Raw genomic sequence first — 18,152 nt, forward strand, 5'->3', positions numbered from 1 at the left:
CGACAGAGAGGGGAACTGCAGCACAGTACTATACCATAATGTATGATGTGGCGCGCACTTAAAAATTTTAACTTGCGAGTCGAATACAACATTACGGCATAGATCAGTCAGAGCCGTCTGAGAAATGCTCGTACTGTAAATCTATTGTTCGTAAAACTAGAGGACTCCCAGTGTAAAAATGTATATACACATCTCTACTCATGCTCACATCATAATTACGCCCCTTCAGTTGAGCTCTTTTAGAGAAGAAAAAAAAATACTGGTGGTAACATTTCAAAATAGCAGCTCGATACTCAAATGACCATTAACGTTTTTAATCAGGGTAGGCTTTTAGTTTACCATAAAACCATGAAATGTCCCAAGTAAAACATTTGAGTTTTTGAAAAATAAAACTTAAGTCAAGTCATCTTTAGCCAACAGCCATTTTCATTCAAGGTAAAACTAGTGCCAAATGTGACAATCGGGCCTGGGCATTCAGTTATTTGTGCTCACTGGCGGGAACTGCTTCAAATGTGACAAGCTGACAACACTTGAGCAATAATCAGGCCAAATTTTCTACTGTATATTACTGTGTTCAATGTGTGCACTAACACCTACAAGGACTGATGCACGCACCCTGTGCCCAAATTCATGGCTGGTTTCGCGGAAGGCCGGAATTGTCAGGGAAAGAGTAAATGGAGCTTAATTGTGTAGATGCCACGGAAGAGGCGGGACTTGCAACTTCCGTGATTTTGCACATGAGCTTTGATCCCGGTCTGCGTTGCGAACGCGCAACCGAGGGGCACAAAGTCGGAAGCACAAGTTTTTGTTTTTTGTTTTTTGTTTTTTTTTTGTGGTGTGGGTGGGGGATTTTTTTTTTAATTACTCATTTCACACTTTCAAATACAAAACAATGAATACAAAGCTCAACAAAACAAAAACAAATTCACTTTCAACGGGTTATACAAGAGTCGACAATAATACATAAATGTTTTCATATCGCTCAGACTTGATACAATCAAGGGATTGTAAATATAACTCAAATTCTATCAGAAAAACAGCAAAGATGGGAGGTGATTTAAGAAGAGGAAGCACAAGTATTGTGACGCAGCTCACACGTCGCAAACCGAACAGGAACCAAAGCTGATGTGCAAAATGCCGTTATTTTTCATTTCCACTATCAAGTTGTGATCGCCATCTAAAGCCATGTTTGGAAGTCCCGAAGAATAGGCGCCAACAGGGACCTCGAAATAGACACTAGGGGGCAGCAAGCTGCTACTGCAGCAGCAGCAGTGACGTGCCGCAAAAGATGAACGGCTTCCGGGTCAAGGAGAAACCAGCTTGCGAAAAACGGTTTACGGCCACATTTCTTTTCCCGATTTGTGCTAAACAAACACATAAGAGAACATCGGATAAGGGCCAGTTTCCCGTTTTTCATTTTAATTTTTAATTCAACAAAAACGGGACACGACTCGTTTCCCGTTATTTGTTCATATACATCAAAACAAAAAACGGAAATCGGTTTGTTTCCCGTTTTCCGTGTCCTTGCTTCAGAAGGAAAAACGAATGGCCGAAAAGTACACGGACCATTTGTGCAAAGAGCCCATTGGCAGGATTCTGATTCCATATCGCGACCTCCAGTGTCTGCCTATCGGCTATCCAGTCATATATATAGATCAGTGCATGATGCAGTCAACAAAACCACGTGACCATCAGCGCGGAAGCACTTCTTGCTTTTACAGGAATGAGAGACAGAGGCCACTTTTTGTCAACGTTTTTGAACTTCGAACATGCCTCGCTCGGAGATTCTTGTCCGTTTCTTCGTTTTGTTGGTGTTTCTTCACATCGTCAACGCATTCAAGAATCAAACGTGGCCTGTGCCGTACAGGTAAGAAAAGACGAAAGTGCGTTTACGTCAAGTCATGTGACACAACACATGAGTCGCGTGGTTTATTTTTCAGCATAATTATTTATATCAGGTTTATGCATGCTTTTTACAATTTGGAGTGGACTAAGTTGGAAAGGGGAAGGAAAATTGCTACTGTCACTGGCCACATCATTAGTACATGAATCGAGTAATATACAATACCGTCGTTACAATAAATAATGTACTCCGATGACCGACACTGGCAAGGAAGTATTCCAATATGTTCATGGTTGTAATCTACAATTCTATTTAACTGGTACAAAACAATTTAGCACAAAACAAGGATGCAGTGTTGGCTCAATGGCATCCACTGTTGTCTTTGTAAGCGTCTTCATTCGCTCAGAATTTCTGGAATTGTAACCTCAGCTGGAATTTTAAGGATTTTAATGTGATAATTCAATTTAATGTGGGAAGTAACGTTCTTGTCGCAATACATTTTGTAGCTTTGGGTTCAGACTCGCAAACATTAAGTTTTGCTAGTATGAAGTTAACTCTGATTTACAGATAATAGTGCTGTGAGTCGTAATAATAAAATAATTGAGGTGTAATGTTGCAAGAATAAAGTTGTTAGGTGTTTTTAAATTTTTTATTTTTTTATTTTATTTTTTTTCCAGAGCGAATATGTACTTATATAAAGATGAAGTTCTCATTTAAGATGAAAAAGCTGTACTATTTTGAGGGAGAAAAAAATCTAACTTAAATAGGCCTAACATGACTTGAGAACAAGCCATAATTTTTAGAGAACGGAATAAACTTATAATTATTGCTTTGGGGGTAAAATGCATTATTGTGGGATCTAAGTAATTACATTTTGGTTAAAATAATAATATAACATACAGGAAAATAAGTCTTAATTTTATAATGAAGTAATATTACTTGAAAAACATTGTTTTTATCTATCTCAGGGGGCGGCCATTTTGCCACTTGCTGTTGACTGTAAATGACATCACAGTTAGGCTCAGGTAATGACCAATCATGTCTCACTGTTTTCTACGTTTGGTCATGTGACTTATGCATGCTGAGCCGTGATTGGTCGTGACCTGAGCAGCAACTGTGATGTCATTTTCAGTCAACAACAAGTGGCAAAATGGCTGCCCCCTGAAATGGATACAAACAGGTGGATTTTGCTGATTATTTCATATTCAATTAATCAGAATACCCTGCAGTGGGGCTGCATCGAGCATATTATTGTAAGGAAAATTTTGGGTTGACTTTCTCTTTATGAATGTATAGCGTAAGTTGAAGTTGGCATGCAAATGTGTGCGCTGATCAACAGACGTTTCGACCACCGTCCCCAAGTGGACGCGTACTGTCAAGCCCTTTACCCCTTCTGTCCCACCGGAGACCCAGATGGCCGCATTCCCTACATGAGAGACACTGACGTCATTTCAGTGTATCGTCTGCAGACTCCTGTGTGGGAATTCAAATTTGGAGACATACTGGGGAAGCTTGTGAGTCCAATTTGACAGAAAAATGGCATCCTGGTGGTGTAACAATGAGCAAAGTTACAACGCGTGTTCCTGGTTTGTTTACTAGCACATCATGCACGACGCTGTTGGCTTCAGCAGCGCAGAGACGGGGGCCAACTACACCATGGAGTGGTACGAGCTCTTCCAGCTTGGAAACTGCACCTTCCCGCATTTAAGGCCGGGAATTTTCGCCCCCTTCTGGTGCAACCAGGGCGCTGCGTGCTTCTTTGACGGCATTGATGATTTCCACTGGGCACAAAATGGCACCTTGGAGAAAATAGCAGAAATCAGCGGTAAGTTTTTATGATTCTGTAACAGAATGTGATTCATGGTGTTATCAATATTGGGTGGCGATTCTGTGTTCAGGCAACCAGTTTAACAATCTGGCCCAGTGGGTGGTTGAGGACAACACGACGGGCATCTACTACGAGACGTGGGCCGTGCTTTCGCACACGGGTCCCGACGCCACCACGTGGTTCGAGTCATACGACTGCTCGCAGTTCGTACACCGCACTTACCGCAAGTTGAGCGCGCTGGGGGCCAAACTGTCCAGCCGCTCCCAGACCAACTACACCAAGATCTACCTGTACAGCGGGGAGCCCGTCTACCTGGGCAACGACAGCGCAATCTTCGGCCAGCCGGCGCTCAAGAACCTGGCGACGGACATCCGGGACTTTTATCACGATTTCCGACCCCATCAGTCTCTCGCAGAGTTCGCCCTGAGCATGCTGGAGGCTTACAAGAAGGTGGTGATGGATAAAAGCTTCTACTTCTACTATAACTTTGAGTACTGGAGGCTGCCTATGAAGCCTCCTTATGTGCGCATCCAGTACGAGGAGGTGCCTTTGCCTTCGAACTAAAAATTGGGAAACCAATTTCTTATATTTGAAGAAATTATTCTTGTGCCAAGCAATATGCAAAATACAGCTAGCTCAGGGATTGCCAACCAGTTAAAATGTGGGTGTTTTTCCCTCTCTATTAAAATATTTTTTTATTGTTAATTTATCCATGCCAAGTTTAAAAACCATTCATAGTAGAAGGCGGACCAATTACAAATATGAAATGTCTGAACTGAAGCAAAGCATCCATTCACAATTTTTTTTTTATTAGCAGTAGATCACATGTCCAAAAGTCATGTTGAAATCTCAAGTCAGGGCAGCAGTAAAGAGAGAAGAAAAAAAAATAAAAATACGGGATAGTCAACACTCAAAAGCAATTTAGTGGATGAAGTTGACAGCATTGAAAAAAACAAAAACTTTTTGTGACATTGACACATAAAACAAAAAAAAAACAAAAAAAAGTAAACTACTAAATGACAGCAAATGAGGTGCTGTCCAATTATCACACAATTTCTTATTGTACTGATATTCTCCTTGTTGCTTATAATCTAAATGACTTGATAGCAATGAATGTATTTCATTTACCATACTTAGCCTATTGGATTGTCCTGAATGTTTATGCATTACTAACAGTTTTTTTTTGTTTGTTTTAATAAGAAAATAAAGCTACTTTTTTTTTTTTTCCTTATTATGCCTCTTCAATATTTTCCCCACTCAACAACATACCTCTCACCTGTTAAAAAAAACCCCACTTTATATTTATTTATTTAAACGCCCACATAAACGTGTGCCATCATTTACTGGTTGAGTGCAATATTGGGGGGGGGGGGGCTTAACATACCTAAATGTCAATAAGTTACACCTTGTCTAGCCATGACAAAACTGAAAAGATCAGTCTGCTAATTTGCGATTTCCACTGCACGGCAGCTAAAATGAATAGATGCTTTCCCAGTTCCGAGTTTCAGCACTTGGTAAGCTGAGGTTCCAACTTCGTAAGCATGCCGACCCGATAATGCATGGGTGACTGATGGAAAACATCAAAAGATTAAACACGCCAGTGTTATCTTAGCTTGCAGAGTGCTGCAATTACAATAGTTGCATCTCAGATCTGCTTCAGGTTACCTTTGGAAAGCTTCACAAAATTGGGCCACTCAATATTTACCACAAATGATCTCAGTTCATCTATCTATCTATCTATCTATGCCAGTGACATATAGTGACAGGTAGTATATAAGCTAGGGCTCAATAACTGTTAAACACTTTAAAACATTTACATTGTAAAACCTGATTTTACTACGATGCACTTGTCTCCTTCCATCTCCATTTTGTTGCAGTGCTCTGCTTAGGATAAAACACAGGAGAACTTCATTCTTTTTGTGTTGTTTTGAGTGACGGCTGCAAAGCCCAAAGCTGTATTTTTGAAGCGTAAACTTAAACAAGGCAAGCACCGTGCAGTGGAAATGCAGTACAGTCAACGTCTAAGGAACTGTGACAGGTTGAAATAAAAGACAAACATTACTGTCACTGCGATCAAACAACGATTTATATACAAATGCGTTTGACTTCTTAAAGGGGGAAAAAAAAAAAAAGTTTCACTCATCTGAACTTTTGACATTTTCTAACTCCAGCGCAAGTTGGAAAAGGTTTAAGAGTGGACGTGAACGGGGGAAAGCAGACGAATGTACAGTTGAAACTAACAAGACGTTAAGAAATGCACCTGAGCAACCACGAAAGAGCGCGGCCAATTTAGAGCAGCTAGAAGCCGACCTGTCGACTATTGGCGGGTTAGAAGCCATCTCCACTACGTTATATATATTTCTATACATTTATTTACCACCACTCTGCTTACTATGATCATTTGGTATTGACGTAAGGTGCTTAAGGAAAAATCTGCCTGCACAAAAACCAAAATGATGGGAACGAGCGAGAAAATGAATTAAGTCCACCGCTGATGGACACTGTACACCTTCACGTGACAAATACAGGCATATATACACATTTCTCTCTCAGCCCCGGCCATTATGATTCCATTTGCGGCAAATTCATTGCAAAGCCCCTCCCACCTCGATGACGTGTTGGCCATTATAGTGCAATTGTGCGCAGCTCTCCTTTTGGAAAATCTTCCTTGGGACACGCGGCAACAAAGAATCCCAATGAGCTCTGTGGTCGGACGAGGCGCGAGCGGGTGAACATTTTGTAGTGCCTTATGTGACTTGGCGGGGGCCCACCGTAGTCGCCATCCCCCTCCTACCAGGTGGGCATCATGTCCGGGAACCAAACCCGGCCCAGGTGCTTGGACACCTCCCAATGGATCTCATCCGGGGAGTACTTGTGGTCGGGGATGAGCACCTCCTCCATGATGGACAGCTGCGACAGGCGGCGCCCGCACATCTTGACGAACTCCACGAAGGCGCTGCAGGACACTTCGCACTCCCCCAGGCCGATGGCCGACAGCTGCGTGCAGCGCTTGGCGATGCGGATCAGTTCATCGTCCAGCGGGCGCAGGCCGTTGGCGCACACCACCAGCTCCACCAGGCGCGGGCAGTGCAGGCCCACGCGGCCCAGCACTTCCTTGCTGACGGAACGTCCGAAGTAGAGGTGGGTGACGGGGATCTCGTCGTTGAAGAAGGGCCCGAACTCGTTCTCGTACAGGAAGAAGTACATGACCAGGTTGAACTTGGGCGAGTGGCGCACCATGGCGTCCCAGCTGCTCTTCTTGATGCTGTGGAAGTGCTGGCTCAGGTTCTCGCTCACCACGTCGATGCGCAGGTGCTCCAAATGCACGTGCTTCTCCGATGACAGGGCCAGCAGGAGCTCGTCGCTCAGGAGGTGGTAGTTCAATGCCAGCTCCCGCAGGCCGTGGCACTGGTCCGCCACGCACAAGATCCCTGACAAACAAAACGCTTTGTTCAATGACTTTTCAAGCGCGCGACTGTGCATGCTCGGTGCAAAAAAAACACACACACGAGAGCTGATACTCCCTGCGCACAGGTTGTGACAATGAACACTACTGCCACCTACTGTAGTAGATGACCAATTACTTTTTTTTTTGGGGGGGGGGGGGAGATAAGGCAAAAAAAATAATATATATATATATATATATATATATATATATATATATATATATATATATATATATATATATATATATATATATATATATATACATATACACAAACATTTCCAAACTTTTCCTCCCCGATCTGCTGGTGAAAACAGACAAAGCCGACAATCAGAAATGATAAATCCATTCAATATTTTGAACAGATAATCCTTATGTGTGTCAAGGTTGGCAATACGTGGACTCCACGACTTTTGATGTAAAACAGGACATTCGCCAATTAGCAGCTTTATGTTGGAAGCAAGGTTATGTTAGTTAATGAAAACTAACGAAATAAACTAAAATAAATAAATAAATCATTAAGGGAAAAAAAAAAAGACTAACAGAAACTACAATTTAAGTTTACAAAACTAACTACAACTATAATAATAGCGGACATTTCCTTTTAATCTTAGGTAATTTATTACACGAGCCTTTGGGGTGATTTTAAATTTTTCGACCAATTTGATGTAAAACAGATAAGGCAGACAAAGAAATCCACCGATAAGTATTGTCCACTCTCAACCAGGTTGACTTCATACAGATATACCAGATACTGAAGAAATACTCTGATAATAATAAACATGCCATGTTGTTACCCTTGTAGTTTTTTGTTGCATTTTTTAAAATGACTTGTTTTTTTGGGGGGGCCGGTGGGCAAACTCAAAATGAGTTACTGGTGGTCTTTGAAGCAGACACATCAATCAAATTCAGCTTCACGGTGATTTACATGATCTTTTAATGTATTTGTACATGTTAGCCCTATAGGAGGACTCGAAAGTATATTTTGTATTCAAGTTAATTTTGCAAACGATTATCGGCTTATCGGTTATCGACATCAACACTTTCTAAATGATTGGTTTATTGGTATTGGTTGAAAATAGCATTATCACGCATCCTTACTTTTGGCTCCAATTGTATAGCTTGCCTGCATTTTCTTTTACCTCAGCTGAAATTAAACATTAGGTAATACATGTGTTACTTTTTCCTTGTACCATGGTGTTTATTAAATATTGCACACAAGCAATACACATAAAAAACAAAAACAAAACCAATACTGAAACTAACACTAAGCCCTTTTTCAATATATAAAACTAATAAAAACTAAACAAAAAGAATTCAACTACATTTGAAAAGCAAAACTCAAAACAAAATTTAAAAAAATTACGAAAATGAAAATTTAAAAACAACAACAAAATAACAAGTTGAAAGCAACTGTTTCAGTTCCATACATGTCCACACATCAAATCATCTCTTTTCACAGTGTGGCACCAGCTGCCTACCATTAATAACCTTCTGATGTGTAAATTTACTGGAAAGCCTGTGTGAAAGAGGCTTCTGTTGCAGCTTTGACATTCCTTGCAAAGGCAGAATTTTTGCCAAGTAGTATGAAACGAGGCAGTTCGGTTTGGTAACGAACCTGCGGGCGAAACGTGAGGGCAGCTGCTCATCTTGAGCAGCTTGAGGGTGTCGCTGTTGTTGGCCACCAGCACCTTCAGCGAGGGGTCGTCCACCGGCGTGTCGTCGATCTTCAGCGACGACAGCGACTTGGAGTTGACAAACACCACCGTCAGCGCTGAGATGAAGTGAGACTGGACGAACGGAAAAAACAAACAAACAAAAAACAAACAAACAAAAAACAAAACAAAAATAAAAGCAGTTATTTATAAATAATTTCAAGCTCCAAAAGCTTGACACAAAATGGAAGCCAGCACACAAGTTAAAAACAGATTTCTTGGTGAGGGACAGACATTGTTAAGTATCCCTTGATTTGATTCAATTTCGAGTTTTCAGCTTGTGATTCTACCTGATTTGGATTATTCAGGTTGAGAATTGATTCAATAATACCGGCACTGTCTGCGGAATACAACAAAACTGCCATGTTCAATTGCATACACTTAGAGATGGTGACTTCTGGAATAGGTTTTCGTGCTGCAGGGTTTTTCCTGTGTACAAAATTCAAAGGCGGCCACCTCAACCTAATTTGCTTGCCACCTCCAGCCTGAGCCACTGGCATCGCTCAACACAGCACTCCAGCTGTGTCGATTGAGCTCGGCAGGAATGCTTTTAAACTGCAGTTGCAGTGTTGAGCTATTATGGAGGCACTATATCAACAGCAGTGCACTGGAAAGACCTGAAGCAACAACCGAAGAAGAAACAGCTTTAAAAAAAAAAAAAAAAAAAAAAATCATTATTATTATTGCAACAACCGAAGAAGAAACAGATCATAGAGCAACCGTTGCGCATGCCCATTTCCTGGTTGTGAGGCAAAGATGGTGCGCTCCAGCCATCGCCAAAGTCATAAAAACACAGTATACGCTATAAACATATTAGTGTTTTACAACATGCTGAACTATATTTACAATTTAATATGTACTAGTGGATTACTTTTAATGATTGTACAGCAGTTTAAAAAATGGCAAAAATTAATGGCAACTTTGCATTCATATCATTTTTAATTTCTAGTCCCTGAATGGTCTCTGTCACCACCGCCAGTACCAATACCTTAAAAAAAAAAAAAAAAGACTGGTATTGGTACTGATACCTGGTATCGGTAGTCATCCATTAAAGTCAGGGTGACAACACCTCTGCCTCAATTTGAGCCAGGAAACCCCCTGTAATATGTGTTAATGATACCTTTGGGACTTCCATGAAACTGGGCCTGGCTGTTGAGATGAGTCCTAAGGTCTTGAGTGAGCAGTTCACCAACTGTGAAAGAATGTCACAGGCTGCCTCCGCAGACTCTGTGCTGCTGTCCACCTGACAAACACCACATAAAAAAAGAGAAGTTAAAACCCAGATCATTTTTTTTCCTTAAGGCCATGTAAATAATATTTTAACCCATGCCCGACAGCGCTCGCACCTTGAAGCTGACATATTGCAAGTGGTTGGAGTGCCGCTTGATGATCTGCTTGATCAGGTCCGGGTGTGTGGCTTTCAGGTAAGAACTGGCCGGCTGGTTGAGCTCAAACTCGAAGCAGCGCCACAGCTCGGGCATGTGGAATGCCTGGTTCCACCCGCGGCACACCTGTGAGGCGAAGGCCCGATCCAGTAGCGGGAGGTGCTGAAAGATGTGCAGCAAAAGCTCCTGGGGCAGACGAGTCCAATTGGCGTCCAGCGAGCCGTCGTCTTCGGACGCCAGGCTTGACTGCTTCCGAATTTTCTTGCGAGCCTCAGGTGGACTCTTACTAGGGGAGCCGTTGCCCTCCTCCTTGGTGCCTTTTATCCTCTTCATCCTGAAACGTGACAGTTACATGTACACTGCATATTAGCCCATCCAGACAGCTGCAGCAAAGTGGACAATATGGAGATGCATAGCAAGACACTAAAGCATGGTGGATGCAGACTACAGAGAACAATAATGCAGCTCAACAGATAAGGCATGGAACAGGCTTAACTTGTTCTTTGCAAACAGGAACAGGTGAGCGCTTGTCCTTTGTTTACAGACAGTAATAGGTTATTGTATATTAAAATTTGAATGAGTGTTTCTAGGGATGTAACAACGATATAATTATCACAATGTTGTGGGAAGGCTGCAGATATTTAAAAAAAAAAGTCTACTGTAAAAAAAAAAAGAAAAAAAAAAGAGCATATACAAAAAAAACATTATTGTGCTTTTGTAAATAAGAGCAAATTAATGCATATAAACAACTTACAATCTCTAATAACACTTAATATTGAGGCACTGACTTGCTAATGAACGCAAACATTGAGTTCGGCCACATATTGACACATGCACACGGTTCACATGCATATTACGTTCCCTTTCATCTGATCATTAGCGTGGATTTTAATAAACAAATGGAGGAACAAAACATGCCTTATGAAAATTAAACGACACTATTGTCACATCACTAATAATTTTGAGGCATGTATCACACAATGTAAATTTTTGGCAATTTTATCCACAACACCACTGAAGGCATCCAGAAAAATGGAGTGTTGCAGCAAATCGGATACTATAGAGCATAAAATTGCATGTGACCATGTGTGTTTATTCTTGTCATTTTGAATCATGGATCATTAAATGCAAATTTATGTCAATTTTACCCTAAAGGAGAATGACCCACTTCAGAAAATTAAGTGTTGCAGCAAGGTGAAGACTGCGAAGCACAATATATCCAGGGCTATTAAAGCAACAAATAAAGCTTACATTAGCAAGCACACATTTATTTTCGACATTTCCAACCATAGTTTGACGTAAATTTATGGCGTTTATGGCATTTTATTTTTTGTTATTCTGAGAGGATTCCTTAAGGCAGTAGTTACTTTGCAGTGAGCGACAAATCGCCTGCTAGTGTTATTTTGCCGTTAAGGGCCTGGCGTGAACCAGTTATTTTGTTTTAAGTCTGAGTGGTTCCTGCCTCGATTCACCCACCTCTCTTTTCAGTTTGCTAAGTTTTCATTTTGTTTTGCCACCGAAGATAAGCTGTTATCAGCAATACTAGCTTAACCCTAACCCTAACCCTAGGCGCAGGGTAGGTAGTAGGACACTTCGTGTTGTGGAAAATTCACCAACGGAGGCAAATCCAAGTGCATCACGATCACGGTAGCATTAACAGTCAAATGTGGCAAATATGACGTTCTCGAGCAATTCGCGGCAAAATAAAAAAAAAAGTATAAAAACACGTGACAATATATATATATATATATATATATATATATATATATATATATATATATATATATATAATATATTAAATAAATAAATAAATACATACATACATACGTACATAAATGGGTAGGTAGAGAAGAGTACTTTGAATTCGTGACGCAGCATCTTCAGTTTGGCCACTTTACCCACTACGCACAAACTGGTACACATTTACTGACGCAGAATCACGGCAAAATAACGCAAGGTAACGAGTTGTCGATCACGGCAAAATAACCACTACGCATCCTCAAATATTAAAACGTAATGTATGTGAAATACGCGACTTTGACTGAAGTGAAAATTCATGCGATATAATTTTTTAAAGCAGCGCTTGTATATAATGTAAGCTTGAAATATGCAACTTCATAAAAAAATAATTGTGCGCAACGCTAATTTTGCTAGCGTAATGGCAACATGGTGGTAAACTAGACGACACCGTGTTTACGCACACTAAACAGCTAAGAGTTTAAATAATTTACCAAAGTGTTGATAATTCAAGCATAATATCAATGTTTTGTAGCAGAGTTCCCGCGACGCGTACCCACCTTATTTACTCTCAGCTAGCTTACTAGCAGGAAAATCCGACAACCGAGATGACAGCTCAGCCCGGGCCCACGCTGGAAAAGATCATTCGGGCCAGGAAAATAACAAGCATTCTTCGCAAGACCTTTCACAAAAAAAGTTTAAAAAAAAAAACAACAACAAAAAACAGCTAAATTGAGTTTATAACCATGAAAGTGCCACAGTGGCGCCTCGTCTTGGACTGACCAAATTCCCAATTTCCCTCGCTCACGGGAGTTCGAGCTCAGCCCCGAGTCTGAAATGGCGAAGTGTTGTTTTCAAAGCCGCGGTGCATTGTGGGATAGAAGCAAAATGGCGGCGTGTAACACATACGCGCGAAGACGAGTCTCTTATTTATTAAAATTAACGCCTAATTTGGAATTGTATTTGTTGGTACTTGGTTTACTATCAGTTTAGCATTTTACACATAAAGCAAAATTGTTTAAATTAACAATAAATAATAATAATAAACAAATTTGTTTAATGTATATATTGTTATACAATAGTGTATACAATAAAATAATAAAAATGTCAAATTTAAAAAGGTAACCATGCCAGTTTTTCCACATGACTGGTATCTTACAGCACTAAAACAAGGATTCAACAGCAGGCCCCAACAACAACCAGGGACAGCACCAGGATTTTTCACCTTTCATGTCTTGAAAACATACGTTCAAACACCACATCCGTAGGCACATAACGTTGTAACTCCAGCACTTGCCTTAAAAAAAAAAAAATTTTTTTTTTTTTTTTTTAATAATGGATCTGAAATTTGTTTATTGAAATTTGATGGGGATATATGGTGTTGTGTGTAAAGTGTTTTGGAGAGGTTTGAGGAATGTAGCAATGTTGGAGGAAGAAATTCTGAATGTAATTAGGGCCCGAGCAGCGACCGCTGCGAGGTCCCTATTGTTTTTCAAGGAATTCTTATTATTAGGGCCCGAGCAGCGACCGCTGCGAGGTCCCTATTGTTCCTGAAGGAATTCTTATTATTAGGGCCCGAGCAGCGGCGGCGGCGGTGCCGCTGCGAGGCCCTATTGTTTTTGTAGGAATTCTTCTTATTAGGGCCCGAGCAGCGGCGGCGGCGGTGCCGCTGCGAGGCCCTATTGTTTTTGTAGGAATTCTTCTTATTATTAGGGCCCGAGCAGCGACCGCTGCGAGGTCCCTATTGTTCCTGAAGGAATTCTTATTATTATTCTTCTTCTTCTTCTTCTTTTTCTTTGTTATTATTCTTTTCCGCAAACAACCACATTTTTGAGGCACTAAACATGAACGAAAACTCACCAAACTTTACACGCAGATCGGGTCTGGCGAAAAATTTGATATTTTAAAGTCGCCATACATGATAACAGAAAAATGGCTCTGTAGCGCCACCTACATAGGTTAAACGGATCCCTGTCCCGCTACGATTGTCCTATGGCTACGAAAATTGTGTGGCACCTGTAGCACATCCAGATGAACAAAAACCTCTTTGATATGTGTACCCTAAAATAGACAGGAAGTGAGGTATGAGTATTTGAATGTCCAATTTTGGCCCATTTTTGCACATTTACAGGGGTCATACTTTTGCCCGCTTCTCCTACACGGTTAACCCGATTGACTTCAAACTTGGGCTGTACCATCTCAACACCTGGGACAACATCATGGTAAAAAATCTAAAGTTTTTGACATACTATATGACGGTGGCGGGGCATCAAATTTACAGTTTCAAAATTCTTACTTAACGAAGCATTGCCGGTGGTACGTTTAATCTAGAGCTACGAAAATTGGTACACATATGTAACAGACTATGATCTACAAAAAAGCCTGTTGGTGCCATATGCTAAACCTAACAGGAAGTCCGCCAGAGGCGAGGCATCAAATTTTGTGTTTCAAAATTCTTACTTAATGAAGCATTCCCGGCTGTACATTTCACCTAGAGTTACCAAAATTTTAAGACATATGTAACAGCCCTCAAGGTACAAAAAACTCTTTTTGAACCATATGCTAAACCGAACAGGAAGTCCGCCATTTTGATTTACTTTGGAACGTGTTGCCATTTTTTGGGCCATTTCATAGGGGTCTTATTTTAACGAACTACTCCTACAGAGTTTATCCGATCATCTCCAAACTTTGTGTGATTCATCTTAAGATGTTGAAGATGAAAAGTTATTGAAAGCTTTTTATTTCGTCGCACGCTGTTGCCGTAGCATGCACAGTTTGCAAAGGAAAAAATTCCTTCTTAATGAAGCATTCCCAGTTGTACGAAGCAGCTAGAGCTACGAAAATTTGGAGACACATGTAACAGCCCACGATGTACAAAAAAGTCTCTTGGTGCCATGTGCTAAACCCAACAGGAAGTCCCGTAGGGGCCGGGCATCACATTTTGAGCTAAAAAAAATCTTTAACGAAGCATTCCCGGTTGTACGTTTCACCTAGCGCTATGATAATTTAGAGGCATACATAAGAGCCCACGATGTACAAAAAAGTCTCTTGGAACCATCTGCTAAACCAAACAGGAAGTCCGCCATTTTGATTTACGTTGGGATTTGTAGCCATTTTTTGTGGCCTTTTTTCGGGGTCATATTTTAACGGACTCCTCCTACAAAATTTATCCGACTGTCTTTAAACTTGGTGTGCTTCATCTTAAGATGTTTAAGATGCAAAGTTATCGAAAGTTATTTATTTTGTCGCACGCCATTGTCATGGTGATGCATTGTTTGCCAAGTAAAATAATGCTTTTTTTTTGGGTCTAAACATGTGCAAAAACTCATGAAACTTTACACAAACATCAGGCTTGTCATAAGCATGAATATTTTAGAGATTTCTTATTCAATTTGCAATACATGGTTCAATAGCGTCCGGTCTCCTCCCACATTCCAAAGACATGCATGGCAGGTTAATTGGGCGCTCCGAATTGTCCCTAGGTGTGCGTGTGAGTGTGGATGGTTGTTCGTCTCTGTGTGCCCTGCGATTGGTTGGCAACCAGTCCAGGGTGTCCCCCGCCTACTGCCCAGAGCCCGCTGAGATAGGCGCCAGCAGCCCCCGCGACCCTTGTGAGGAATAAGCGGTCAAGAAAATGGATGGATGAATGGGATACCTATCAGCCTAAGACTTACAAAAAGGTTTCTAAAGCCATATGCTGAATCAAACAGGAAGTCTGCCATTTGGATTTACTTTGGTATTTTTTGGGGCCTTTTATAGGGGTCATATTTTCAACAGAACTTATCAGATCGTCTTCATTCTTTGGCGTGTTTCATCTTAAGATATTTAAGATGAAAAGTTATTGAATTTTTTTATTTTGTCACACGCCTTTGCTCTAGCCATGCATTGTTTGTGAAGAAAAATGCTTCTTTGAGAGTCTAAATATGGGCGAAAACACACAAAACTTTGCACACACACCAGACCTGTCTGGAACATGAATATTTTATTTAGATATTTGTTGTGCAATTGTAATAAATGGCTCAATAGCGCCCTTTAGACATTTTTATGAAGTCTTTCCGTTTATATGATTCAGCTAGATGTGTGAATATTGGCAGGCATGCCGAATATATTCAAAAAGTATTCTATATAGCCATGTGCCAATCCATTTTGATTTTTGTTTTTTTGTTTTTTTTTTTGTTTTTTTTTGTTAATTGTGCATCATTTTTGGCCTTTCCATGAACCTTTACAAACACAAAGCATGGCAAAAACGTTTACAATTTAGATGGTTTCCTATTTGACAGTACCCCAACATGCCAGTACCCCGACGTGCAAATACCCCAACGTGGCCCGGGTTGCGAGGGCCCTTTATAGCTGCTCGCAGCTCTAGTTCTTATTATTATTCTTCTCCGCAAACAATCGCATTTTTGAGACACTAAACGTGACCGAAAACTCACCAAACTTTACACGCACATCAGGCCTGGCGAAAAATTTGATATTTTAAAGTCGCCATACATGATAACAGAAAAATGGCTCCTTAGCGCCCCCTACATAGGTTAAACGGATCCCTGTCCCGCTACGATTGTCCGACGGCTATGAAAATTGTGTGGCACCTGTAGCACATCCCAATGAACAAAAACCTCTTTGAAGTGTGTACCCTAAAATAGACAGAAAGTGAGGTATGAGTATTTAAATGTCCAATTTTTGCCAATTTTTGCACATTTACAGGGGTCATACTTTTGCCCGCTTCTCCTACACGGTTAACCCGATTGACTTCAAACTTGGGATGTACCATCTCAACACCTGGGACAACATCATTGTGAAAAATGAAAAGTTTTTGATATACTATATGACGGCGGCGGCGCATCAAATTTAGAGTTTAAAAATTCTTACTTCACGAGGCATTGCCGGTTGTACGTTTAATCTAGAGCTACGAAAATTGGTACACATATGTAACAGGCTATGACCTACAAAAAACTCTTTTTGAACCATATGCTAAACCTAACAGGAAGTCCACCATTTTGATTTATTTTGGAACGTGTTGCCATTTTTTTGGCCATTTCATTGGAGTCTTATTTTAACGAACTCCTCCTACAGTGTTTATCCGATCATCTTCAAACTTGGTGTGATTCATCTTAAGATGTTGAAGATGAAAAGTTATTGAAAGCTTTGTATTTCGTCGCACGCTGTTGTCATGGCATGCACTGTTTGCAAAGGAAAAAAAATATCCTTAAAGAAGCATTGCCAGTTGTACGAAGCAGCTAGAGCTACGAAAATTTGTAGACATATGTAACAGCCCAAGATGTACAAAAAAGTCTCCTGGTGCCCTGTGCTAAACCCAACAGGAAGTCCCCCAGGGGCCGGGCATCACATTTTGAGCTAAAAAAAACCCCTCTTTAACAAAGCATACCCGGCTGTACGTTTCACCTAGAGTTACCAAAATTTGTAGAGGTATATAACAGCCCTCGATTTACAAAAAACTCTTTTTGAACCATATGCTAAACCTAACAGGACGTCCGCCATTTTGATTTACTTTGGAATGTGTTGCCATTTTTTTTGGCCATTTCATAGGGGTCATATTTTAACAAACTCCTCCTACAGAGTTTATCCGATCATCTTCAAACTTGGTGTGATTCATCTTAAGATGTTGAAAATGAAAAGTTATTGAAAGTTTTTTATTTCGTCACATGCTGTTATCGTGGCATGCACTTTTTGCAAAGGAAAAAAATCCTTCTTAATGAAGCATTCCCAGTTGTACGAAGCAGCTAGAGTGACGAAAAATTGTAGACATATGTAACAGCCCAGGATCTACAAAAATGTCTCTTGGTGCCATGTGCTAAACGCAACAGGAAGTCCCCCAGGGGCCGGGCATCACATTTTGAGCTAAAAAACTCCTCTTTAACTAAGCATTCCCGGTTGTACGTTTCACCTAGCGCTATGATAATTTGCAGGCATACATAAGAGCCCACGATGTACAAAAAAGTCTCTTGGAACCATGGGCTAAACCAAACAGGAAGTCCGCCATTTTGATTTATGATGGGATTTGTTGCCATTTTTTGTGGCCTTTTTCAGGGGTCATATTTTAACGAACCCCTCCTACAAAATTTATCCGACTGTCTTCAAACTTGGTATGTTTCATCTTAAGATGTTTAAGATGCAAAGTAATCGAAAGTTTTTTATTTTGTCACACGCTGTTGCCATAGCAATGCATGGGAATTGCACA

General features: G+C 40.7%; 2 protein-coding genes across 2 annotated transcripts; one reads left to right on the top strand and one right to left on the bottom strand.

The window, feature by feature from the left end:
• Positions 1–492: 492 nt before the first annotated feature.
• Positions 493–4,894, top strand: cln5 (CLN5 lysosomal BMP synthase). Its single transcript, XM_077536246.1, has 4 exons — positions 493–1,867; positions 3,183–3,357; positions 3,443–3,668; positions 3,742–4,894. The coding sequence occupies exons 1-4, from the start codon at positions 1,770–1,772 to the stop codon at positions 4,233–4,235; spliced, it is 993 nt and encodes a 330-aa protein (XP_077392372.1). The 5' UTR covers positions 493–1,769; the 3' UTR covers positions 4,236–4,894.
• On the bottom strand, positions 4,460–12,832 carry fbxl3a (F-box and leucine-rich repeat protein 3a). Its single transcript, XM_077536245.1, has 5 exons — positions 12,514–12,832; positions 10,178–10,550; positions 9,952–10,074; positions 8,735–8,906; positions 4,460–7,102 (listed from the first exon to the last, which is right to left on the bottom strand). Exons 2-5 carry the CDS (start codon positions 10,547–10,549, stop codon positions 6,462–6,464), a joined length of 1,308 nt encoding a protein of 435 aa, XP_077392371.1. The 5' UTR covers position 10,550; positions 12,514–12,832; the 3' UTR covers positions 4,460–6,461.
• Positions 12,833–18,152: the final 5,320 nt, after the last annotated feature.

Source organism: Festucalex cinctus, chromosome 11 (genome assembly GCF_051991245.1).
Source record: "Festucalex cinctus isolate MCC-2025b chromosome 11, RoL_Fcin_1.0, whole genome shotgun sequence".
In the NCBI taxonomy this organism is placed as follows: Eukaryota; Metazoa; Chordata; class Actinopteri; order Syngnathiformes; family Syngnathidae; genus Festucalex; species Festucalex cinctus.